Raw genomic sequence first — 20,285 nt, 5'->3', positions numbered from 1 at the left:
GCAATTTTCGTCGATATTATCAGGATGGCGCAGTAAATACAATTTGGCACACTTTGGCGCAGGAGTAGAATCACTGCTAAAGTGGCACGATAGAAGCGCAAGGAACAAAATAGGCAGTTGCCTAAAATCCAGTCTCTAGTTATCATCCTGCAGAGATGCAGGCAATTTTTTTTCTCATACCATTGACCTTCAGTTTCCATTCCAAGGTTTGTTAGACTGGTGTGGTGGCTATCGTTCACACATCCCTGCAATCACACATGGTGCAGGGATCCAGGGTGATGACAGTGTGCCCGACACGGACGAAGAGAGAACAACACAAACGCTGACTAACGTCTTTCTTTATTGCACCAAGGAAATACTGTATTTACTAGCGTAATGAACCCACCCCCCACTTTGGTCCTCGGAAAAAAAAAAGTTTTTTTATTGTGTGTACACGCTGATTTGATTTTAGTTTGATTGATAATGTGGTTAAACATCGAAACAACGTTAAATCACGCCATTATATCTCAAAACGACGACGCTACAAAAGTTAAAAACATCGCTTAACAACAAGTCGCAAGCAGCGCGAATGCATACAAGAGTCAAAATTTGAAAGTCGCACCTTTTTTGCAGCCGAGCGCCTTCTGTTGAACACACAAGAAACCTTATTGCTTATAGCGCCACGCAGGCACAGCGGCATGCAAACAAAGCAGCAACAGCGCACCGTGCATTCGTACATCGCGGTGATCCCCAGTGGCCTGACCTCCGTGCTGCAGCTCCTTGACGTTTCCATTAATAAGCCTTTTAAGGACAACGTGCGGCGGCTGTACACAGAGTGGAAGGCCAACGGAAACCACAACCTGACTCCTGCCGGTAAAATAAGGAGACTGCCCAGCGAGATGCTGTGCCGCTAGATTCAGGAGGCGTGGAGCCAGATTCCGAGCGATATGATCGTCCGGAGCTTCAAGAAGACTGGGATCTTCAATAGCCTAGACAGTACAGAAGACGATGCACTGTGGTCTGGCGATGACGAGGAGGCAACAGTAAGCAACATAAGCGAGGAAGACACTGATGACGATGGAAGCGAGTAGGAGCGCCAAAAAGTGGGCGGTTGGTGTCATCAATAAAGCTTTTTTTTCCCGCATACATTACGTGCAAACGCTTACTTTTTAAAGGCTGAGGCATAATTATAGAATTTCTGAACACCGTCATGCCAAATTTCAAAATTTCAACTTTTATACCTACCACAATTTTTTTCCGCATAATGAACCCTCCCCCAAATTTGCGTCAACATTTCTGAAAAAAAAAGTGGTTTCATTATGCGAGTATATACGGTATATAGAAACAAAAAGAGACTGCCCCAAGTGCGCGAGACCACACAATGAAACCTAAACAAAGATGATGAAATTGTCATTTTAGTTCTGATTAGAATCTCGAGACACGCCTAAGAAGCACCTTCTGAGTATGCAATTTCCCTTTTGCTTAGATATATCGAAGCCATGCTAGCACATGACAAACTTTTTTTGTGAATTGCCTATGCTCCCTCTAAACTACACGCTTTCTTGATGATGTCTGCCTAAAACCCTACAATCCCAAAACCCTACGTCAAGTGGCAATTACATCAATTCAAACTGCTGCACAAATACAACACTAATTAAATTCACTGGCTGTCGGCCACTGAAATGAGGAATGGCTAACCATGTTAAAATTGGAATCTAGCTGGGAAGCATCTTCTCAGAAGTGTGCGTGGCACGACAACACTGACTGGTTTTGCAAACATGACATTAATCTGGTGTGGACATTTTTCTAAGCCTGTGAAACACATTTATTCCACTGCACACACTTTTTGATTAATAACATACGTTTCTTTCTGATTTTTGCTTTTATTATTTATGAATGAGCAATGCACCTATACCTACTGAATATATTTTCTCACTTCAATTAAAAAAGTTAGGGTAAACTTTTTTCGAAATAGGTCACTCCAGGGATTTTAACCCAATAATACTAATATAATAATAATAATATTAGGGGTATAGCGTCCCAAAACCACGATATGATTATGAGAGACGCCGTAGTGGAGGGCTCCGGAAATTTTGACCACCTGGGGTTTTTTAACGTGTACCTAAATGTAAGTACACGGCCTCAAACATTTTCCCCTCCATCGAAAATGCAGCCGCCGCGGCCAGGATTCGATCCCGCGACCTTTGGGTTGGCAGGATTTTAAGCCATATATGCCCATACTCGGAAAAATTAAGCAAACAAATATTTTTATTCAAGAATAGGGGATTTGTGCCCTCAACAAATAGTACAAAATATTTATGTACTGTCAGGCAAGTGCAACACAGTTTTGCAGTGCTTTTTGCACCGAGATTTTTTTCTCGTGGCACTGAGCTCAAGTTGTGTATTTGCAATTACGGGCAATAGTTCACTGCTACCAAACTACTTTTAGCATGAATGGTGGAATGGCGAGATTTTTGCAATAATTTGAAGAAAAAGACAGCGTCATAACTTAGGCTATCCTCCGCTCCAGGGCCTCTCCTGTACAGAGTACATGTTCGCTCAGATGAAGTAGTCTGTACGTAGTGATATTAAGGGCAAGCAATGTGTAGGTTATGGCACATGTTTCGGCAAACACGTGCTTCATTTGCTATAAATTGTTCCAGTCTTCACCTAAAGAAGTAGCGATTTTAAAGCACATCAAAGAAGCGTCCTACATGTAGGACACTGGGCATATATGGGTTGAATATGGAATAAAAGCAATTGACCAAATGGGGTTGCATTTGACAAAAAAAATTCTTAAGTCACTATGCATGCCTTCCGAGATGTAAAAAGAAAGAGGACTAGTGCATTGAACAGCCTTTCAATCACCTTGGAGTAAAGCCCTGCATGTAGGTGTGGTCCGATGACTTCCAAGGCTTGCAGACTTGTTGTCAGCTCCTGTTCTTCAGCCACCGCTTCACCATTATGCGTGCCACCACCTGGCAAAGCAACGAGTACACGGTCAACAATGTTGGCTGACATTTAGGCAGGTATAGCACCAAACTGTTGCGCTATGCTGCCTCAAGGCTGAGGAATTTGCTCATCCATTAAAGCCTCCAAGTTCCATGAATTTACCTGTGCGCCTCAGTGGGCACCAATAATAAACAGAACGTTTTTTTTTCGTGCGACAGTCCCGTCCACAACAATATCAAGTGTTAACACACTTTGACATGTGGTGTTTAATGACGCAAGAGCCAGTTCAGAGTGCCAGGATATGGTGCAATGCGAGAGCAATGGTGCATTCAATGACAGTGGATAACTGCAAGGTGTCTGAACAGGGCCTACAACCATTTACACTACACATGCATCAAATAGGTATACAGTGGAATTTCAATGATACGAATATTGCGGACTCGGAAGAAATATTAGTATGACTGAAAAACATGTCAAACTAGTACACCTAGTAACAAAAGAAGGAGAATTGTTCCAGGGGCTAAGTTCTGTCACATATAAGAGGTCAAAACAAAAAAGTCACAGTTTCTTTGCAACGGCGAAGCAATGAATGCGATAGCAATAAATTGGAACGTAACGCGAAGAACGGAAAGCAGCTCGAAATTGCCAGCGCGTCGCTCAAGCGCAAAGGACGCACGAAAAGAACGCACACAGGACGAGCACGAACTGTCACAGTTGTTACTTATTTCTGTTTGAACAGCGCGCTCCTTTCGCAAACGCGGCCCAGCATGCTGGGCCGTGTTTGAAATATAGGCATGGCAGCAGCACCCTTGTGAATGTTTTAAAAACGTTTAAAGAGAAAGGATTCAGCCTTGAGTTCACCTTTGAGCTACCAAAAGAATGTGAAATTCAGTTTCTAGATTTGCTCATTAAATTCGTGCCTGACAAGACGTGCTGGATGTACCACCCTAGAACGAAGAAACCGCTATTAAACTATAATTCAGCACATTCTAGAATAGTGAAGAATGCCGTTGCGACGTCATGCACCAGATCAGCACTTACTAAATCGTGCGAGCATCTGATGGATGAAAGTGTTTCGACCCAGGTTGACCGGTTAAAAGGAGCTAGTTTTCCAGATGAGTGCATCCTTTTGGCATGTGAAAAGAATCGCCGTCAGACAAAACAGATGAGGACACAGGCACGGGTCGGGGGGACTGAGGATGAAGGCGGAACAAGAACGAAGATAGCTGTTGTTCCATACATGCACAGCACGTCACACAGATTAAAGAAGATGGCGTCGAAGTATGGGGTACGTGTACTTTTCTCGGCCAAAAACAAGTTGGCTAAGATATGCCCTGCAGTGGAAAGGTTGGCAAACAAAAAACGTACTGAAACCAACCATGGGTGTGGCATCAGGCATGGAGCAAAGTTTGTCGATTGCAGAAAGGATGTGGTATACGACATCCCTTTTACATGAGGAAAGCATTACGAGGGCCGAACTGGCCGATGCGTAAATGTACGCCTTCGCGAACACGAAAGTTCATTGAAGGGGGCACCGTATTCACATTTAGCAAAGCACTGTAAAGAGTGCAGGTGCAACCCTGGCTTTGAAAAACCACTGTTGTTGACAAGCACGCCGATCAAACTGTCAGGGAGATCGTTGAGATTTATCAAATAAGGAGGAGTGGCAGTGCTTGCGTTAGTCAGCCTTCCATTTTGCTATCGGATTGTGAAGTTGCTTTTTTAGACAGAACGTAAAATGAAGTGCATTTGTTACCTTGGTAGGGGTGCATGCGCAGTTTTTTATCTCTTACCTGTTTGTTTCTTTTATGATCACGTGTTAAAATTTTTGGCTTTAGTGATGACGTAGATTTTGTACATAGGAGGGCGTTGTTTTCAAAATAAACTCAGTTGCTAGTAGCGCTGCGTCCTGTGTTCTTCGTAAGTCTCCGTTTCTTTTAGTGCTTCACCATCATGGAGGAGCCAGGTAAGGGTAGTCTAGGGGTGTGCGAATATTCAAAATTTCGAATATTTTTCGAATAGTGTTTGCTATTCGATTCGCACTGAAATTTTACTATTCGAACTGTTCGAACTTCCCAAAAACAAATACAGTCAACGTCCGATTCAAAGTGACCCCTTCAGATTTTGAATATGCTTCACCTCATAACACTCGTATTGTGGCAAAGCTGCCTTACAAGCTCCGTTACGGTTGAACTTTGCCAAGACACAGTCAACGTTCGATTAAGTGGCCCCTAAATTTTCAATATGCTTCACCTCATCACACCCCAGTATTGCGGCAAAGCTACCTTGCAAGCTCTGCTACAGTCGCAAATGTATTAACTCAAGAAAACGCTGGTTCCAACATGGAGATGAAAGGTGGCAGAGTTGGGGGCTCAATTAATGCTGTTTTGGACCTGAAATTTGGGCAGGAAGTCCGAAAAACCGGACGCCAAGGCTTTTTAGCATCCAAAATTTCAGATGTTCTTGTATATCGACGTCTACGAGGCAGATTTGGAACTCCGGACTTGAAGGGAGCACACCCTTGTCCGCCACATCAGTTGGGCTTCCACAGAAGTTGAAAGAAGAGGAGAGGCTGAGGAAATGGCATCTTTGCCTATCACGTGTAAAGTGTTGTCGGTGTTGCATATTGTGCAGAAGACGAGGACAGGCGCCATCATCATTAAGATCTGATCATCATGTTCAAATAAAGAAGAGGTAAACGGGGGGCTTCACCATGGGGACGGCGGCTTGTCCTTTCCTCTACATTTTGGTGCCGTGAAACCCAGGAAAGGACCTTCAGAGGTGAGAGCGAGCGGACTTTACGAATTCTCGACCGCGTCTGTAGCCTGGAGGACTTTTGTGAAGCCGTCGTTTGGTGAAGCTGATGTGCGAGGCCTAACCATCCCCGAGACCCAGATCGTGAAGAATGACAGTCCGACAACAAACTGATCTTCGTCGTGCGAGACTTTTGTGATGGATGCCACGTCGACTTCACCTCGCAACGCTGCCGGCCAGTGATTTGTTACGTTTCCGACACTGGACGGGATCATGGAGGCCCTATTCGAGAGGCGGAATCAAGTATGGAAGGCGGTCACGCAAGCCATCGCCAGCATCTAAAGCCTTCTACACGTGGAGCGCCCATCAGTAAGTGAGTTGAGGAATATTCACCAAATTTTGATTGACCGGTACGAGCTTCTCAGAGGAATTGATAAGGAGGTAGAAGACACAGTTGACATTGATCATTTGGAAGCGGATATGGAGGAAGCCGACGTTTATGTGCACCAGATTAGCACAATATAAGATCGCGGACACATTAAAAGCTTGGCAGGTTCACTTGAAATTAGTAAGGCAACGAAATAAAGCAGAAGTACAGGGCAAAATAATCTGTCCGTCTACGTCACCACCATCTAGCCAATGCGCATTGAACAGCAATCTTGTCGCGCAGAAGCCAGACGAGTTGGCCTCCCAACCAATAGCTGAACGTATTGAAAGCCGACAAATAAGCGCTTCGACTACAGAAAAGACCATTCAGGAAACCCACACAGGACAACCTCAGCTTCTAAAGACTTCTTGCATGCCTTCGGAATTCTTGGCAACCTGCAACACTAAAGAAGCTAATGACAAGACAGCTGCAATAACACAGGTGTGCGTGGTGGAAGAGATTTCTATCATCGAAAAGCAGGAAGCCTTTGTAAATCCAAAAGGTCATCGACGAGATATTAAGGATGCATGTGAGCCAAAGACAACAGATTCAGATGATAAGTCCTCACCGCCATGCGCACTAGTGCGTAGCAGAAGCAAATCAAGGCCACTTAATAAAGCGAAAAGAAACAGAAAGAAGACCATGGCTACACAAAAGCAAGCCCCTTGTACTGACCATAGCTGCGGCTCTTCAAGAAAGTTGCAGACGGCAAGATCGAAGGCAATGCGGATGATACAACTTAGTTCGGCTAAGATGCGAAATACCGAAACAGCATCAAAGCCACGAATGAGACGGCCCAGACCAAGGCAGATGAAGAAGCCTGATGCTTCCAAGGCGAACGCAACCAAGACGAAGAAATCAAGAAAAGTTCTCAGAAACAGCTACACCAGAACCTCATGGAAGTGTCTGCATTGTGGAGGTTCATGCCAACAAAAACCACTCATCGAGAGCACAAGTTCACCAAAGGCGACGCGTTCAAAAGCACGGCTATGGAACAAGCGTCGGAAGCACAGCTGGAAGACCAGGTGCAGGAGTAAAACCCGGATGATCCCACCTGTATTGACTTGGACTGTACACAAATACTGATGAACAAATAGTGTCTACTTAGAATCAGTGTGTGTTAGTGTTCATCGTCAGGCATCATTTGGGGGCGCGGAGGATGTTGCATATTGTGTAGAAGACGAGGAGAGGCGCCATCATCATTAAGATCTGATCATCATGTTCGAATAAAGAAGAGGTAAACGGGGGGCTTCACCATGGGGACGGCGGCTTGTCCTTTTCTCTACAGTTGGCAACACTTTGGTTGCACCAAATCATGTACAAAAATAGAATTCGGCCTCTACATTGCCTCATTCTTGATAAAACATTTATGAAACACCACCCCGCCAGTGCTTCATCAACCTAGCGAAAATAAACACATTCATATTGCTATCTCATAAGAATATGCTTAGGAATCCTCTTTAACTGCAGTTTTGTTTCGAAGCATTCGAAAAATATTCTAGAAATATTCGATTCGATTCGCACTCACACTTCAATATTTGAATTTGCTTCGCACCCAAAATTTTGCTATTTGTACAGCTCTATTAAGTCGCTAGCTTCGCTGACTGTGCTTAATTGTGGTATTGCGATTGTGGTATACATTGATGGGGAATCACCGCTTTTATTTTGATGGCAATCGCTTATACCGATGATATCATTGACAGCACCCCCTATACACAACATTCACCCCTTTCAATAGTATAGTTGAAAGTTGATGAGTATTTTATATTAGGGCAATGATTGCTATTTTTTTAAAGCAGCTCCACCGTTATATTATTTTGTGCAAGTACTAAGGGGGAAAAGGGCATTACAGGCCTCAAAAGTAAGGGAATGTAGGGAAAGCAAGAAGAAAAAATAAGCTATGCTTTCCCGTTTACTGGGCACGGAAACTTACATATTTCCTGCCCTTTCAAACCCCCCTATTGTTCACTTGCTTGCTCTCCTCCATCTTTGAGGTTGGCAGAGAGCGAGTAAACGAAAGCTTTAAAGGCGATCATTGCTTGTTCCAGGGTGTTTCCTGCAACTAGAATATGTGAGTACTACATTTGACCAAAACCTCAAGTGCTAGATCGAAAGCTACAAGCACAGATTCTAAGAAACGAATAGCACCAAAGCAAGCAGCCAGCCAAACCTGAAAAGACCATGTTGGCCCTCCGGAGCAGTGGCTCCATAGTGGCCTCCCAGAGGCTGGGCAGCCGGTTGGGCAGGGATGCCCCGAAGTGCTCGGTCGCCACCGACAAAACCTGGGCAGCTCCTTTTCGCTGGACCTCGTTCTGCCGCTGGACATTCTGCGCGCACAATGAGGAAGGAGCCATTCATATTGTTGAGGCAGCATGCAAAATACACGCACAAAAAAAAGGTGCAAAGACAAGTGGTGGTGCTTGAGTCTTCTTTGTGTGTGTGTGTGTGTCTAGCCATTACTCTATACTGAAGGAGCTCGTGCCAAGCACAGCACTGCAGGAGACAGGTTTGGTTTGGCTAGGTTTATTTAAGGCAATATTGATACAAAATTGCCTTGGGGGGCATAACTAAAGCCTGGGTAATTGCCTGACAGCCACCCTGGCAGCAACGCAGATACAAGCAACACCCTAGTAACGAATAGAAACTGAGAAGACAGATCAGTGCCTACTTTTCAGTACAGGCTACAAAATGAAACAGAAAAGTGAGTTCGACATGTTTGCACCGCACAAGTTGAACAGAGGAGGGAACGCAACACAAGGGCTGCATTGTGTCTTCCACTGTGTCCTCGTTCAATTTACACTGTGCAAGCATGTCGATACTGAATCAAACTCTAGCCCACAGAGACAGCTTCCTCGAGTGTTACAAATAAGCGGCGACATTGAGATTGTCTTCGTTAGTGACAGTTGGCAGCATTGCGTTGAGCGTCGTTGCTGGGCTCCTTCTATAGACCAACTTGTATGCGAAGGTCATGGATAGGATGGCATCCCACATTTTGTGCTCGACGTCGACGTACATGGCCAGCATGTCGGCAATGGTGTAATTTAGACGCTTGGCGGGACCATTGGTCTGCAGTTGGTAGGCGGTGGTGCGGCGGTGGCTTGTCTGGCTGTATCCCAAGATCGCCTGAGTTAGGTCAACAGCAAAGGCCGTACCTCTGTCGGTGATAAGGACCTCTGGGGCGCCACGACAAAGGACGATGTTTTCTACAAAGAAGTTGGCTGCCTCACCGGCACTGCCTGGGGGCAGAGCCCTTGTTTTGGCGTAGCGGGTGAGGTAGTCAGTAGCTATGATAAACCATTAATTTCCGGAGGCTGACATTCAGAATGGCCCCAGTAGGTCCATCACAATTTGCTGAAACGGTGCAGTGAGGTGGTTCAATCGGCTGAAGAAAGCCTGCTGGTCTTGTCGGCGGCGTCTTTCGTCGCTGAAAATCTGGCAAGTCCTTACGTAGTGGGTGATGTCGGCAGTGAGGTGGGAAAAACCAAGGTGTCCAGCCGTTGCGTCGTCATGCAAAGCTTTCAGAACTTCTGGACGTAATGCTGAAAGTACTACGAGGAGGTAGTTGGCCCAAAGTGGCGAGAAGTTCTTCTTTAGGAGAATGCAGTTACGCAAGAAAAATTATGCCAGTCCTCGCTTGAATACCTGTGGAACAACGGTGGCCTTGCCCTTGAGGTATTCCACAAGGCCCTTGACTTCCGAGTCGCCTCGTTGTCGTTCGGCGAAGTCATTGGCACTTAAGGTTCCCAAGAAGTAGTCACCGTCCTGGTCATCCTGCGGCAGTGGGTCAACGGGGGCACAGGACAGGCAGTCGGCGACAGAGTACTTTTGTCCGGAATTGTAAACAATGATAATGTCGAATTTATGAAGTCACAGACTCCACCATGTGATGCGACCTGATGGGTCCTTCAAGTTAGCTAGCCAACACAAGGTGTGGTGGTCACTCAAAACTTTGAAAGGCCTGCCGTAAAGATAGGGACAAAACTTTGATGTAGCCCAGACGATGGCAAGGAGCTACTTTTCTGCTGTGGAATAGCTGGCTTCTGCCATAGATAGCGACTGGCTAGCATAACTGATAACCCTTTCTAGTCCGTCAGTCCTCTGGAATAGGACAGCACCGAACCATACGCTGCTTGCGTTGGTGTGGATTTCCGTGTTGGCGTATTTGTCGAAGTGCGCAAGTATCAGTGGGCGCCTGCAGGCGTCGTTTCAGTTCTTGAAATGATTCGACTTGAGCCATTTCCCACTTGAGTTCTACGTCTGTTTTCGTGAGATGAGTTAGTGGCTCGACTATCCAGGAAAATCCCTTGACAAAACGTCTGTAATAGGCGCACAAACCGAGAAATCGGCGTATGGCCTTTTCGTCCGTGGGCGGCGGGAAGGCAGCAATGGTAGCTGTTTTGCATGGGTCGAGGTGAACTCCAGACCCGCGGCAGCGCGTCTCATCTTCGCATGCAATGCCCGGCACGCAGCTCGCTTTGCAACTTTTGTAAGATGAAGGGGCACTTGGCAGAAGTTTGTTGCTCGCAGAAATCAAAGCAAAAAGTCGGCTCCGTTCAAGTGAGTACCTTTGGGGCGATCGGCCAAGTCGTTTTTAGTGAACGTCACCATGGACTACACAACGCAATTCAAAGTTGACTCCGGAGCCTAGGTCTCAGCTACACCCAGTGACTTCCCCAAACCCAGCCAAACTTGACAAGGTCGACACTGTACTTACCAGACCTGGAGGTCAACCGCTGCGGGTGCTTGGTTCACATACAGCCCGACTCCAGTGGCACCCTCTAAGCAAATTTTCGAGACCCTCTCTGTACCTCTTATGGGATTGACGGCCATACAAAGCCCTCAATGTTGTGAGATTTCTTGGCGGAGAGCAGACGCCCGAGGCATCACTGCACGCTTTCTTAGGCTTGGCACCCTCAAGGACGAACATAAAGTTAGCTTGAAAACGGATGCCACTCCATTCACCCTCCGCTTACCTCGTCGGATTCCTATCCTATTGCATGAAACTGTCAGGCGTGAGCTCAATAAGCTCAACAGTGATGGAGTGATTGCCGTGTTTACTGTCCAACGCCATGTTTGGAGAGGTCACCCCAATTCAGCCCTTTTGTTAAGCTGCCACCGGAGCATGGCACCCTCCGTAACTTGTGTGCTTATATATGTTCGGGCCCAATAAAGAGCGGGTACTCTTTTGTCCAAGCAAGCAGTGTGTACATGTCGGTCTCTGGGTGCCTGTGCCCCTGCGGCAATAACCATGCGACATTGGTGTTCTGGAGCGGTGGTGGTTCCGAAAACAACGACATCGGGAAACTACCATCACTGTGTCGACTTAAGGGGAGATGCGGGTCGAAAAACGAGAGTTTTCTAAAAAATTATCGATTTTTTGTTTTCACCTGTTTTGTTAAGATTAGTACCTCTACTGTTCTGAAAAAAAAAATCAATGCCGAGACTCAACTGGAAACGCTTTAAAATTGCGTCTAAAGAGCACAAGGTGGCTGTCAAAAGGCCGAAAGTGTGTCATCTTCGAGCACCTTGCCGCCGATAATGCGCCGCCGCTCGCCATTGTCAACCGCATGAGGCGAAGAGCCGAGCCTCACTGTTCAAATGCTGACGGTTTCCCGCGCTGCTGCAGCGCAAGAAAAAAAGAGACGCACGCTTTTGCCGCCTTTTTCGAGCGCCGCGACTGGCTTTAAATCACGTGGTACGGATCGGGAGCCGCCATTGGCCGCTGCGCGCCTGTGTGTGCTGTGAAGCCTATTTGCAGGATCCGTGTCTCGTTGAGCAGCGCAGCTGAACAACGCTTTTCTCGAGTGCTTATCCGTTATGGATGAAGAAAGCCATAGGAAGTGCGGTCACCGGCCTGTGAAGTTTCACGTGGCGTACAAATTTCGAGGACGCCGGCGCAAATCAAAGCCGAACACTCAAACCACGAAGAGAGCGTCTGCTGCCGCAAGGCGTAGTGGCAGTGACGCCGATGCGTCCGACGAGTTTGCCGCGGCATTCGAATATGTGAGTGCCTCCCAGAAAAAGATCGGACTCTTCGAAGACTAAGAAAAATCGCAGGACGACGAGTCTTCGTTGATTGCTGATATGACAGCACTGAACATGTTGGTTTAATCGAGGGCACTCCAGTTTTGAACGTGTTCTGGAAGAGCTTGGCGTGCTCCCGCCTCATCATCTGGTTGCTCTTGGCACATCATGGGACAGCACACGCCAGAAAAAAATCTCTCAAAAACTAACAGGAGAAGCAAGGGCTCGTCGGCGTTCGCTGAAGAAAAAAATCTCTTGTCGAGGAGTCAGCTCGAAAGAGCTGTGAGGGCCAAACCTATGGTGCTGGCGCATTTTAATGGCAGTGGCCACTACAAGGAGGATTGCTCTTTCTTGTGTACAAATTTAGTCGCATTCAATGACATCTTTGATAAATAAACATGCAATTTTGACTTTAAAACTCGTTTTTCTCAAAACGCAAATTTTGCAATTTTTGTCAATGTGCCCCTCCTTTTTCGGGTACTTCTGGTGCTCAGATCTGCATGAAATTTTTCCCAAATTTTTTCCAAAGTACGTTAAATGCAATTATCTTGTTTAAGTTACAATATTCTTATTATATAATAAAAAAAAGTTATGTCAACTTTTACTAGGGTAGGAGAAATATGAACTTCCCACGTTAAAATTTTTCACGTCTAGTACATATTTTGTATGGACTTCCTAATTAGTTATTTGCATTCCACACTTTATTTGAAACATTATGAACTATCAAATGTAAAAAATTATTGAAGTTTAGGTCTGAAAAGAGGGGGGGCAAAAGGCTTAAGTTTTTCACTTTGTCATGTTGCAGAACTAAAAGTATGCAACTTGCAAGAAAACTAATTATATATTTGAAATCAGCATAAAAAGTTCTATAAGCAGCTCAAGTTTCATTGCTCTAGGGTGAATATTAAAGAAAAAGTGTCTTCGAGTAGCATCTCCCCTTAACTCGGCTGAACTAAGTGGTACTTCGAGACACCCAATTCTCCCTATAGTTGAGCAAGTCCTCGGGCTGATTGGAGACGCAACGGTGTTCTCCAAGCCGGATGCAACAGCAAGTTTCCACCAAGAGAAAATGTCTGCGAACTCGCAAGAGCTCACGACCTTTATAACCCCATTCCGCCAACACTGCTTCTGCCACACTTCATTTGGCATTACCTCAGCAGCCGAGTATTTTCAGACGCAGATGGCCAGAATTCTGGAAGGACAGGAAGGAGTGGCAAATATGAATAATGATACACTTGTCTTCAGATGCACTTCAAAAGAACATGATGTCCGACTGACCCAGGTTCTGTCCCACCTTGCTGAGGCCAAGGTCACGTCACACTGAACAAGAACAAATGCTTATTTGGTGTGACTGAAGTACCATTCCTCGGAGTAATCATGTCTGCACAAGGCATCAAGGCAGACCCAGGCAAGGTAGCAGCCATTGCAGGTGTCCAAGCACCTTCTCAGTATGGTCAACCATCTCGCCAGGTTCTTGCCACACGTCTCTGACATCACCACTCAAATTAGAGCACTTCTCAACAAGTCTTCAAGCTGGACTTGGCAACATGAACAAGAGGCCACATTTGTCAAGGTGAAGGAACTACTGACATCTGAGAGGTGTGTGGCCAAGTACAATCCTCATGACGGCCAGTGCAAACGGAACATGGACGAGGAAAAGAAACGACGACCCTCTTTCTCGTCCGTGTTCCATTTGTGCTGGCTGTCAAGAGTACTTTCCAACTCGCCCAACTCGCTCCCTATTACAAGTACAATCCATCGTATGCCACCACTGTCTCAGCTGATGTTAGTTCATTTGGACTTGGGGCGGTCCTGCTGCAGACGCAGCTATTAGGTGAGCGCCGTCCTGTCGCTTTTGCCTCGAGAGCAATGACGAAGACAGAGCAGAGATACAGCCAAACTGAAAAGGAAGCTTTGGCAATAACCTGGGCTCTCTGGCAGTTTGACGAATTCGTATGTGGCCTCCCATTCAATATTATTATGATGACATTTGTGTTTATCTGGCATCCCTTGAACATCACTTTTCCTTCATCTGCATGTCTGAGATGTGGCTGTTGTTTGACGATAGAAACTTATTTTGCCTACCACACTACACACCAGAGTACCGTCACCGTCAATCCAATAGCCATGGTGGATCCACTATATTTATATCATCTTCTATAAGATATAAGCGATGCAATGACGTTGCCATACTTGCAGATAACACCGAATCTGTCTGGATTGAAATTAATGACAATCTTAGTCCCATTCTGAAAAAAAAAACCATTTTATCTAGCACCTGTCACTCACCGTCATCATCCGTGTCTGAGTTTTGTTCTGCCCAATATGAAACCCTGGATAAGATTTCACGTGAAAGAAATAACATTTTTATTATGGGAGATATAAACATCAATCTTTTAGAAGACACCCACCATAATTTGGTTGAATATTCAAGTTCTTTTACAGTCTTTGGTTATGAGCAGCTGCTTACGTTGCCGACAAAATGTATTGCGGGTGCCTCAAACACGCTCACTGACCACATTTTATCTAACTACTTACAATTCAATGACTGTGGCATAATATCACTGGATATTACAGATCACTATGCCATCTTTTGTCGCATGTAGTTGGCCTCGTCACAATCTGAGCATTATTTCAAAAAGGGCCTATTTAACAAAGTTCAGTTCATAGATTCTATATTGTCTTTTGAATGGTCGACAATAAAATCTGAATCAAATGCAGAGCTAGCTTTTGAAGCTTTTTTCATCGGCAATAAGGCAATGTGTTTGCGATGCAACCACTTTTGTTAGATGCATAGGTCGACAAAAAAATTGGAGCTCGCTCAGACTCACTCAAGAAATATATTTTGTTCTGGGGGCTTACTCAGACTCAGACTCACCAAAATATTCCTTAACCGGACTCAGACTCACTAAACTTTCTCAGCCAGACTCACTCAGACTCAGACTCACGGCTTCACCTGAGTCCAAGTGAACCTGAGTGAGTCTGCTCGCGAGTCTGTTGGCGTAAAATGAGCTTTTTCAATCATGGTGTCAATCCTCTGTAAAGCCAATATCTCACATAATCAGTGCTATACGTATCGTATAACATTGATTATGTGAGATATTGGCGTACCTTTGATCTTGTACGTTCAAATACGAGTTATCATCAAATAGTATCATTGTTATCATATATAGATCCAGTAAGGACATTTTAATGAAATACGAGATACTTTTATCAAGAACTTTCCATAAAAGCATTTGAGGGGGGAGGTCATGGCACCCCTCCCCTAACTCACGCCTCTGATCAATAAATAGTGAGGGGGCACGCAGGAATGCTAGTGTGCCGAGATATGTGTGAATAAACACTAGTAAAAATGTAAGCTGACATAAGGCTGATAGTAATGCCGAAGAAGAGTAGATAGGACCATAAGTCGGCAACAAAAGTTGGAGCTCGCTCGGAATCACTCACGAAAAATATTCTGCTCTTAGGACTCACTCGGACTCAGACTCACTAAAATTTTCTTCAACAGAACTCACTCGGGCTTAAACTCACCAAAATATTACTCACCCGGACTCACTCAGACTCAGACTCGCGGCCCGATCTGAGTCTGAGTGAGTCGACTCATGAGTGAGTTTGCCGACCTATGGTCAGATGTCACAAAGGGTATCCTGCACCCCACAACCCATGGCTCAGATGGTTTACTTAAGTTCATGCGCAAGAAAGAGAATATGTACAAAAAACGAAACATTATCCATTTAACTTCAAATTGCAGCAGTGATATTCTTGTTACAAAAACATCCTAAAGAAATTACTGAGAGGCGCCAAGAAAAGGTATTACAAAATTAAAATTGATGAAGCTGGAGGTATCGCTGAACAATGGAAGCTCATCAACTCTTCTTTGAACAGAAACTCAAAAGAAACAAATATTTCAAGTATAGTAATGGTACCTACCGAAATCTGACAGCCATCGCAAATGAATTTAATAATTACTTTACAGTTAATAATAAACCTCTTTCCCACAGCTTTGAAGCAACGCTTGAGAGGAAACCACAGTCATTTTTCCTATTCCAGAAGAAATTCACAATATCATTGGGCAATTAAAGTCAACAAGTGCAGGTCTTGATGCCATTCAACCAATCCACTTAAAATATGTTGCCGAAATCATTGCTCACCCTTTTTCACATGTAATTAACCGGTTTAATAACAGCATATTTCCAACTGAATTAAAAAGAGCCAGAATACTTCCTGTATTTAAAAAAGGTGATAGAGGTTTGATTTCTAACTACAGTAAAACCTCGGTATACGAATCTCGTGGGTTCACCAAAAATATTCGTATCACCAGAAAACATGGAAAATTATTAACGACCGAAGAAAGCTGGCGTACATATTCATTTATTGTTTCTCAGAGCCTCAGTAACGCCATAAACAGCTCTGGATGATGGCCAGTAAAGCCCTTAGACGTCAACAATCATACTTTTACTGGTAACTGTCACGAGGTCATGACGTCGACGAAGGCAGCAGTCGGCATGTCGAAAATGTATTCTTTATTTGGCCGAACTTGTGGCCGGGAAACGGAAAGTCCAACTACAGCAATACACACTGTACACTGATAGCGGCGAACAGAGCGTCGGCTGTCGATAAACTGAAGAGCGGCAAGGCGCGCCGGCATTTATACATGTGGCATCGAACATTCGAGCCTTATCGCTGGTGACCGCGTTAGTTCCAGAATAATCTCAGCTGTTCGTGTTTGCGCGCTCAAGCCTATAAGAAGATTTTAACATAATCTGGAAGGTTCCCAGACATTAGGGCATGGCTTGTGCAAGGCAGCAGCTAAGCGTGCAACGGACTAGTTACATAACAATAACGAAAGAAGCGCGCATGTGGCCCCCATCTGAAAAAGCATCATCCCGATGCTTGTAACAGAACACAGAAGGGGAAAAAAAAGTGCATACACAAATAAAGTACAATGATAAAGGAAAGAGCAGTCCTAAGGTTCGCTAACGCATATTAAGCGGCTTAAGGCACAGAACATGGACGACTTCAGGTCGTGCGCGGCGTCGCTGAGAGTTTGTGATGCCGTCCGGGATGACCTTGTAGTCTAGGGTGCCGAGACGTTGAAGCACCTTGTGTGGCCCGAAGTATCGCCGAAGAAGTTTTTCGTTAAGTCCACGTCGGCGTATCGGCGGCCAGACCCAAACATGGTCACTGGGCTGGTATTACACATAGCGTCGTCGAAGATTGTAATGGCGACTGTCGGTTGTCTGCTGATTCTTGATGCGTAGGCGGGCGAGTTGTCGGGCTTCTTCGGTGCGCTGAAGGTAGACAGTCGTGTCGAGGTTTTCTTTGTCGGTAATGTTGGGTAGCATGGCGTCGAGCGTCGTTGCCGGGTTCCTTCTGTATACCAAATCGTATAGCGTCATCTCCGTCGTTTCTTGCACGACCGTGTTGTATGCGAAGGTGACGTACAAAAGGTGACGTCCGCCAAGGGACGGACACAGCCCCGAGCAAAAGCTGCTTCGCATCTAAAAGACAGGATGAGCTAACATAGACACAAGAGAAAGGTCAAGAGAGATTGAACAGCCATCTCTCACGTAGACCACCACGCGCACTTGATTGATAGGTGTCACCCTCTTGCGTGGGAATGAGGAGATAAGTATCTGTATCTACCTTCTTTTCTGTCACTGCAGTGTATGATTTTTCAGTTGTTAGCGGCGTTTCTGGTGTCTTGCTACTACTCTCTTGTGTCCGTGTTTGCAATCCCTGATTTTTTGAAGGGCCCTAAAACAGCCTCTGACAAAAATCCAAAAAAACGAGTGCATTATTCTCTCTTGGCGTTTCTCGTCTTTTTTGTGCACTTCGATCGTGACGCCAGAACGGTGGTTCATGGGACATCATTTGGGTACATACTCTCGACTGGTCCATATACGAGAAATAACAGTTGTGAATTGACCCCCACACTGCTTTGCCGTGCAGTCGCCCACCCGTTCTTGCTTGTCTCACATGATTATCGTGCGCGATCAACTGATTTTGCTCCATTTTGAGTGTTTGCGACTGCGCATGCAGAGATAACAGTGCAGCCGACAAGCGCGAAATGCTGATAGGTTCAATGGTTAGTGCTGACATTGTACGCGCGCTTTATGAAGAAATAAGTAGCCAGGAGTCATGTCCCTGTAAGAAGGGTAGTGAAGGCGAAAAAGAAACCAATAGGGCTGCAGCACCGAAGCAAGTCCACCTGAAATGATGGCGATCTCGGTGCGCAGCGCCTTCAGTTCCCGTGTACGTTCTCTCTCAGGTGGCCACGAAAACTGCCGAGCACAAGGAGAGATGGGAAAAAAAAGCAGGGCGCCAGAGCGCCATGCCCCCAGCAGGAAACTTTCCGGTCTTCAGTCTCCTAAAGGCACGCCACTCCTTATTGTAGCGCGCAGCCTGTCGTGCTGCTTCCGACAGTAATGCACACGGACTTCGTCAATTTTGAAATGCCTACCGGCAGCACGATCTCCGTGCTCAAGAGCGTACTCCACAGCCTGTAGCTTGAAACCGGCCGTGTAGCTCCCATTTTGGCCGTATTGTCCACAGCAAAATGTAAAAAAAAATGAACGCACAACGGAGTGGGAATGGCTGGCGGAAACAAAAAAAGTAGGGCTACAATGGCTAGAACACACATCACTCACTAGCATCGTTTTGATTGGCAATCCGACCCAGCCTTGGAAACTCCGCCACTTCGGTGGTAGATGGCGCCATCTTCTGCAAGCTGTCTCTGTGCGGCCCTGCAACCGATTGCCGCTGGCTCCTTAAAGTTTCGCATTTGCAGAAAGCGACCGTTGGCTTGCGTGGCCAGTTTTGTGACCTTTGCTCACTGTGTGCTTGTGAGCCATGGTCTCTACACTCGCACCATTCGTGAATCCTGCTGTGGCGGACAGATACTTCAGAAACGAGTAAAAAAAGAGAGGGGCATGCCGCACACAGATAGGAAGAAAAACAAACAAAGGGGGGGGGGGGGTGATTCTTAAAAGGAAGAAGGAAATGAAAATGAAAATTGGGTGTGGAGTGCATGATAACTGTCTCTCAAGTGAGGACACCTCAACCGATACACTCACGGGGAATTGGGGATTGAAGGGACAGTGAGAGTGAAAAGAGCATGGTAAAAGATGAAAAAAAAGGTATGAGTGGAAAAAAAAAAGGTGACATGGGGTGGGGGGGGCAGGAGAACGGGCGTCCAAGTCACCGTGGTGAGCGGCTAGAAAATTCGTTCGACTAGGCCGGCATCCTCGACAAAAGCGAGTAGGGCCGCAAGGGCTGATCGGCGACGGTGCACGTGGCCGGTGGGATGGAGCAAGTCCTGTAGGGTCGCACACGGCAGTCCGACGAGGCGGTACTTCATGACGAGCTGCTTCCGCGCAGTGTTGAGAGAAGGGCAGTCAAACAATAGGTGGCACAGGGTTTCGATCGCGCCGCAATCGGTGCAGTTCAGCGCAGCGGCGCCGCGAAGACGATGCCTGCATTCCGCGGGCCACTGCAGAACCGGCCCTCAGGGCAAGAAGAAGCGCGCGCTCGCGGCGAGTGAAACCAGTGGCTGGGATGGGAGGAGGGGGGTGTCCGGCGGCGACCCGTGCGTCGGGATGCTCGCGCACCAGCTCCTGTAGAAGGTTGTTGCGTGCTGAGCCGAACGAGCTGGCGTAATCCGTCAGCGAAGTCTCGGCGGAGTGTGCTCGTTTTGCGAGCTCGTCTGCAGCCTCGTTGCCCGCGATGCCGACGTGTGAAGGGAGCCACTGAAGGACCACATCACAGCCTCGTTCCTGGAGGGCCAGCAGGCTGAGAGCGGCACGCTGAGCAAGAAGGGGGCCTCGTTCCTCCCTCGCGAGCTGGCGGAGGGCAGGTTTCGAGTCGCAGAAGATTGCTGCGCTCGTGACGGCTGGCAAATTGCGCAGGAGGTCTGCAGCCAGCTGGAGCCCGACTAGCTCAGCTGTTGTTGAGGATGCACAGTATCGCAAGCGGCACTGTCGTGCCGAGCTGAGCTGAGGGGCTATGCAGGCGGCCGCGGCTGAGCGATCCTGCAGGACGGACCCATCGGTGAACACTTGCGTCCTCCCGGCCAGGTCCTCATACATCCGCGTTGCGGCCTCCTGAGCAATGGCACTGAGGGGGGTGTGGCGTTTGGATTGAATGCCCG

At 46.5% G+C, this 20,285-nt stretch overlaps 1 protein-coding gene across 1 annotated transcript in view; it reads right to left on the bottom strand.

The window, feature by feature from the left end:
• The window catches only part of LOC119399311 (TATA-binding protein-associated factor 172-like), a 374,345-nt gene that overhangs the window by 108,476 nt on the left and 245,584 nt on the right, over positions 1–20,285 (bottom strand). The window contains 2 exon segments of the mRNA XM_049417333.1: positions 2,848–2,957; positions 8,283–8,439. Coding sequence (XP_049273290.1) covers positions 2,848–2,957; positions 8,283–8,439 — 267 coding nt within the window.

The sequence above is a fragment of the Rhipicephalus sanguineus genome, chromosome 7 (genome assembly GCF_013339695.2).
Source record: "Rhipicephalus sanguineus isolate Rsan-2018 chromosome 7, BIME_Rsan_1.4, whole genome shotgun sequence".
NCBI classification, from domain to species: domain Eukaryota; kingdom Metazoa; phylum Arthropoda; class Arachnida; order Ixodida; family Ixodidae; genus Rhipicephalus; species Rhipicephalus sanguineus.
This window is presented reverse-complemented; position numbering and strand designations above follow the sequence as displayed.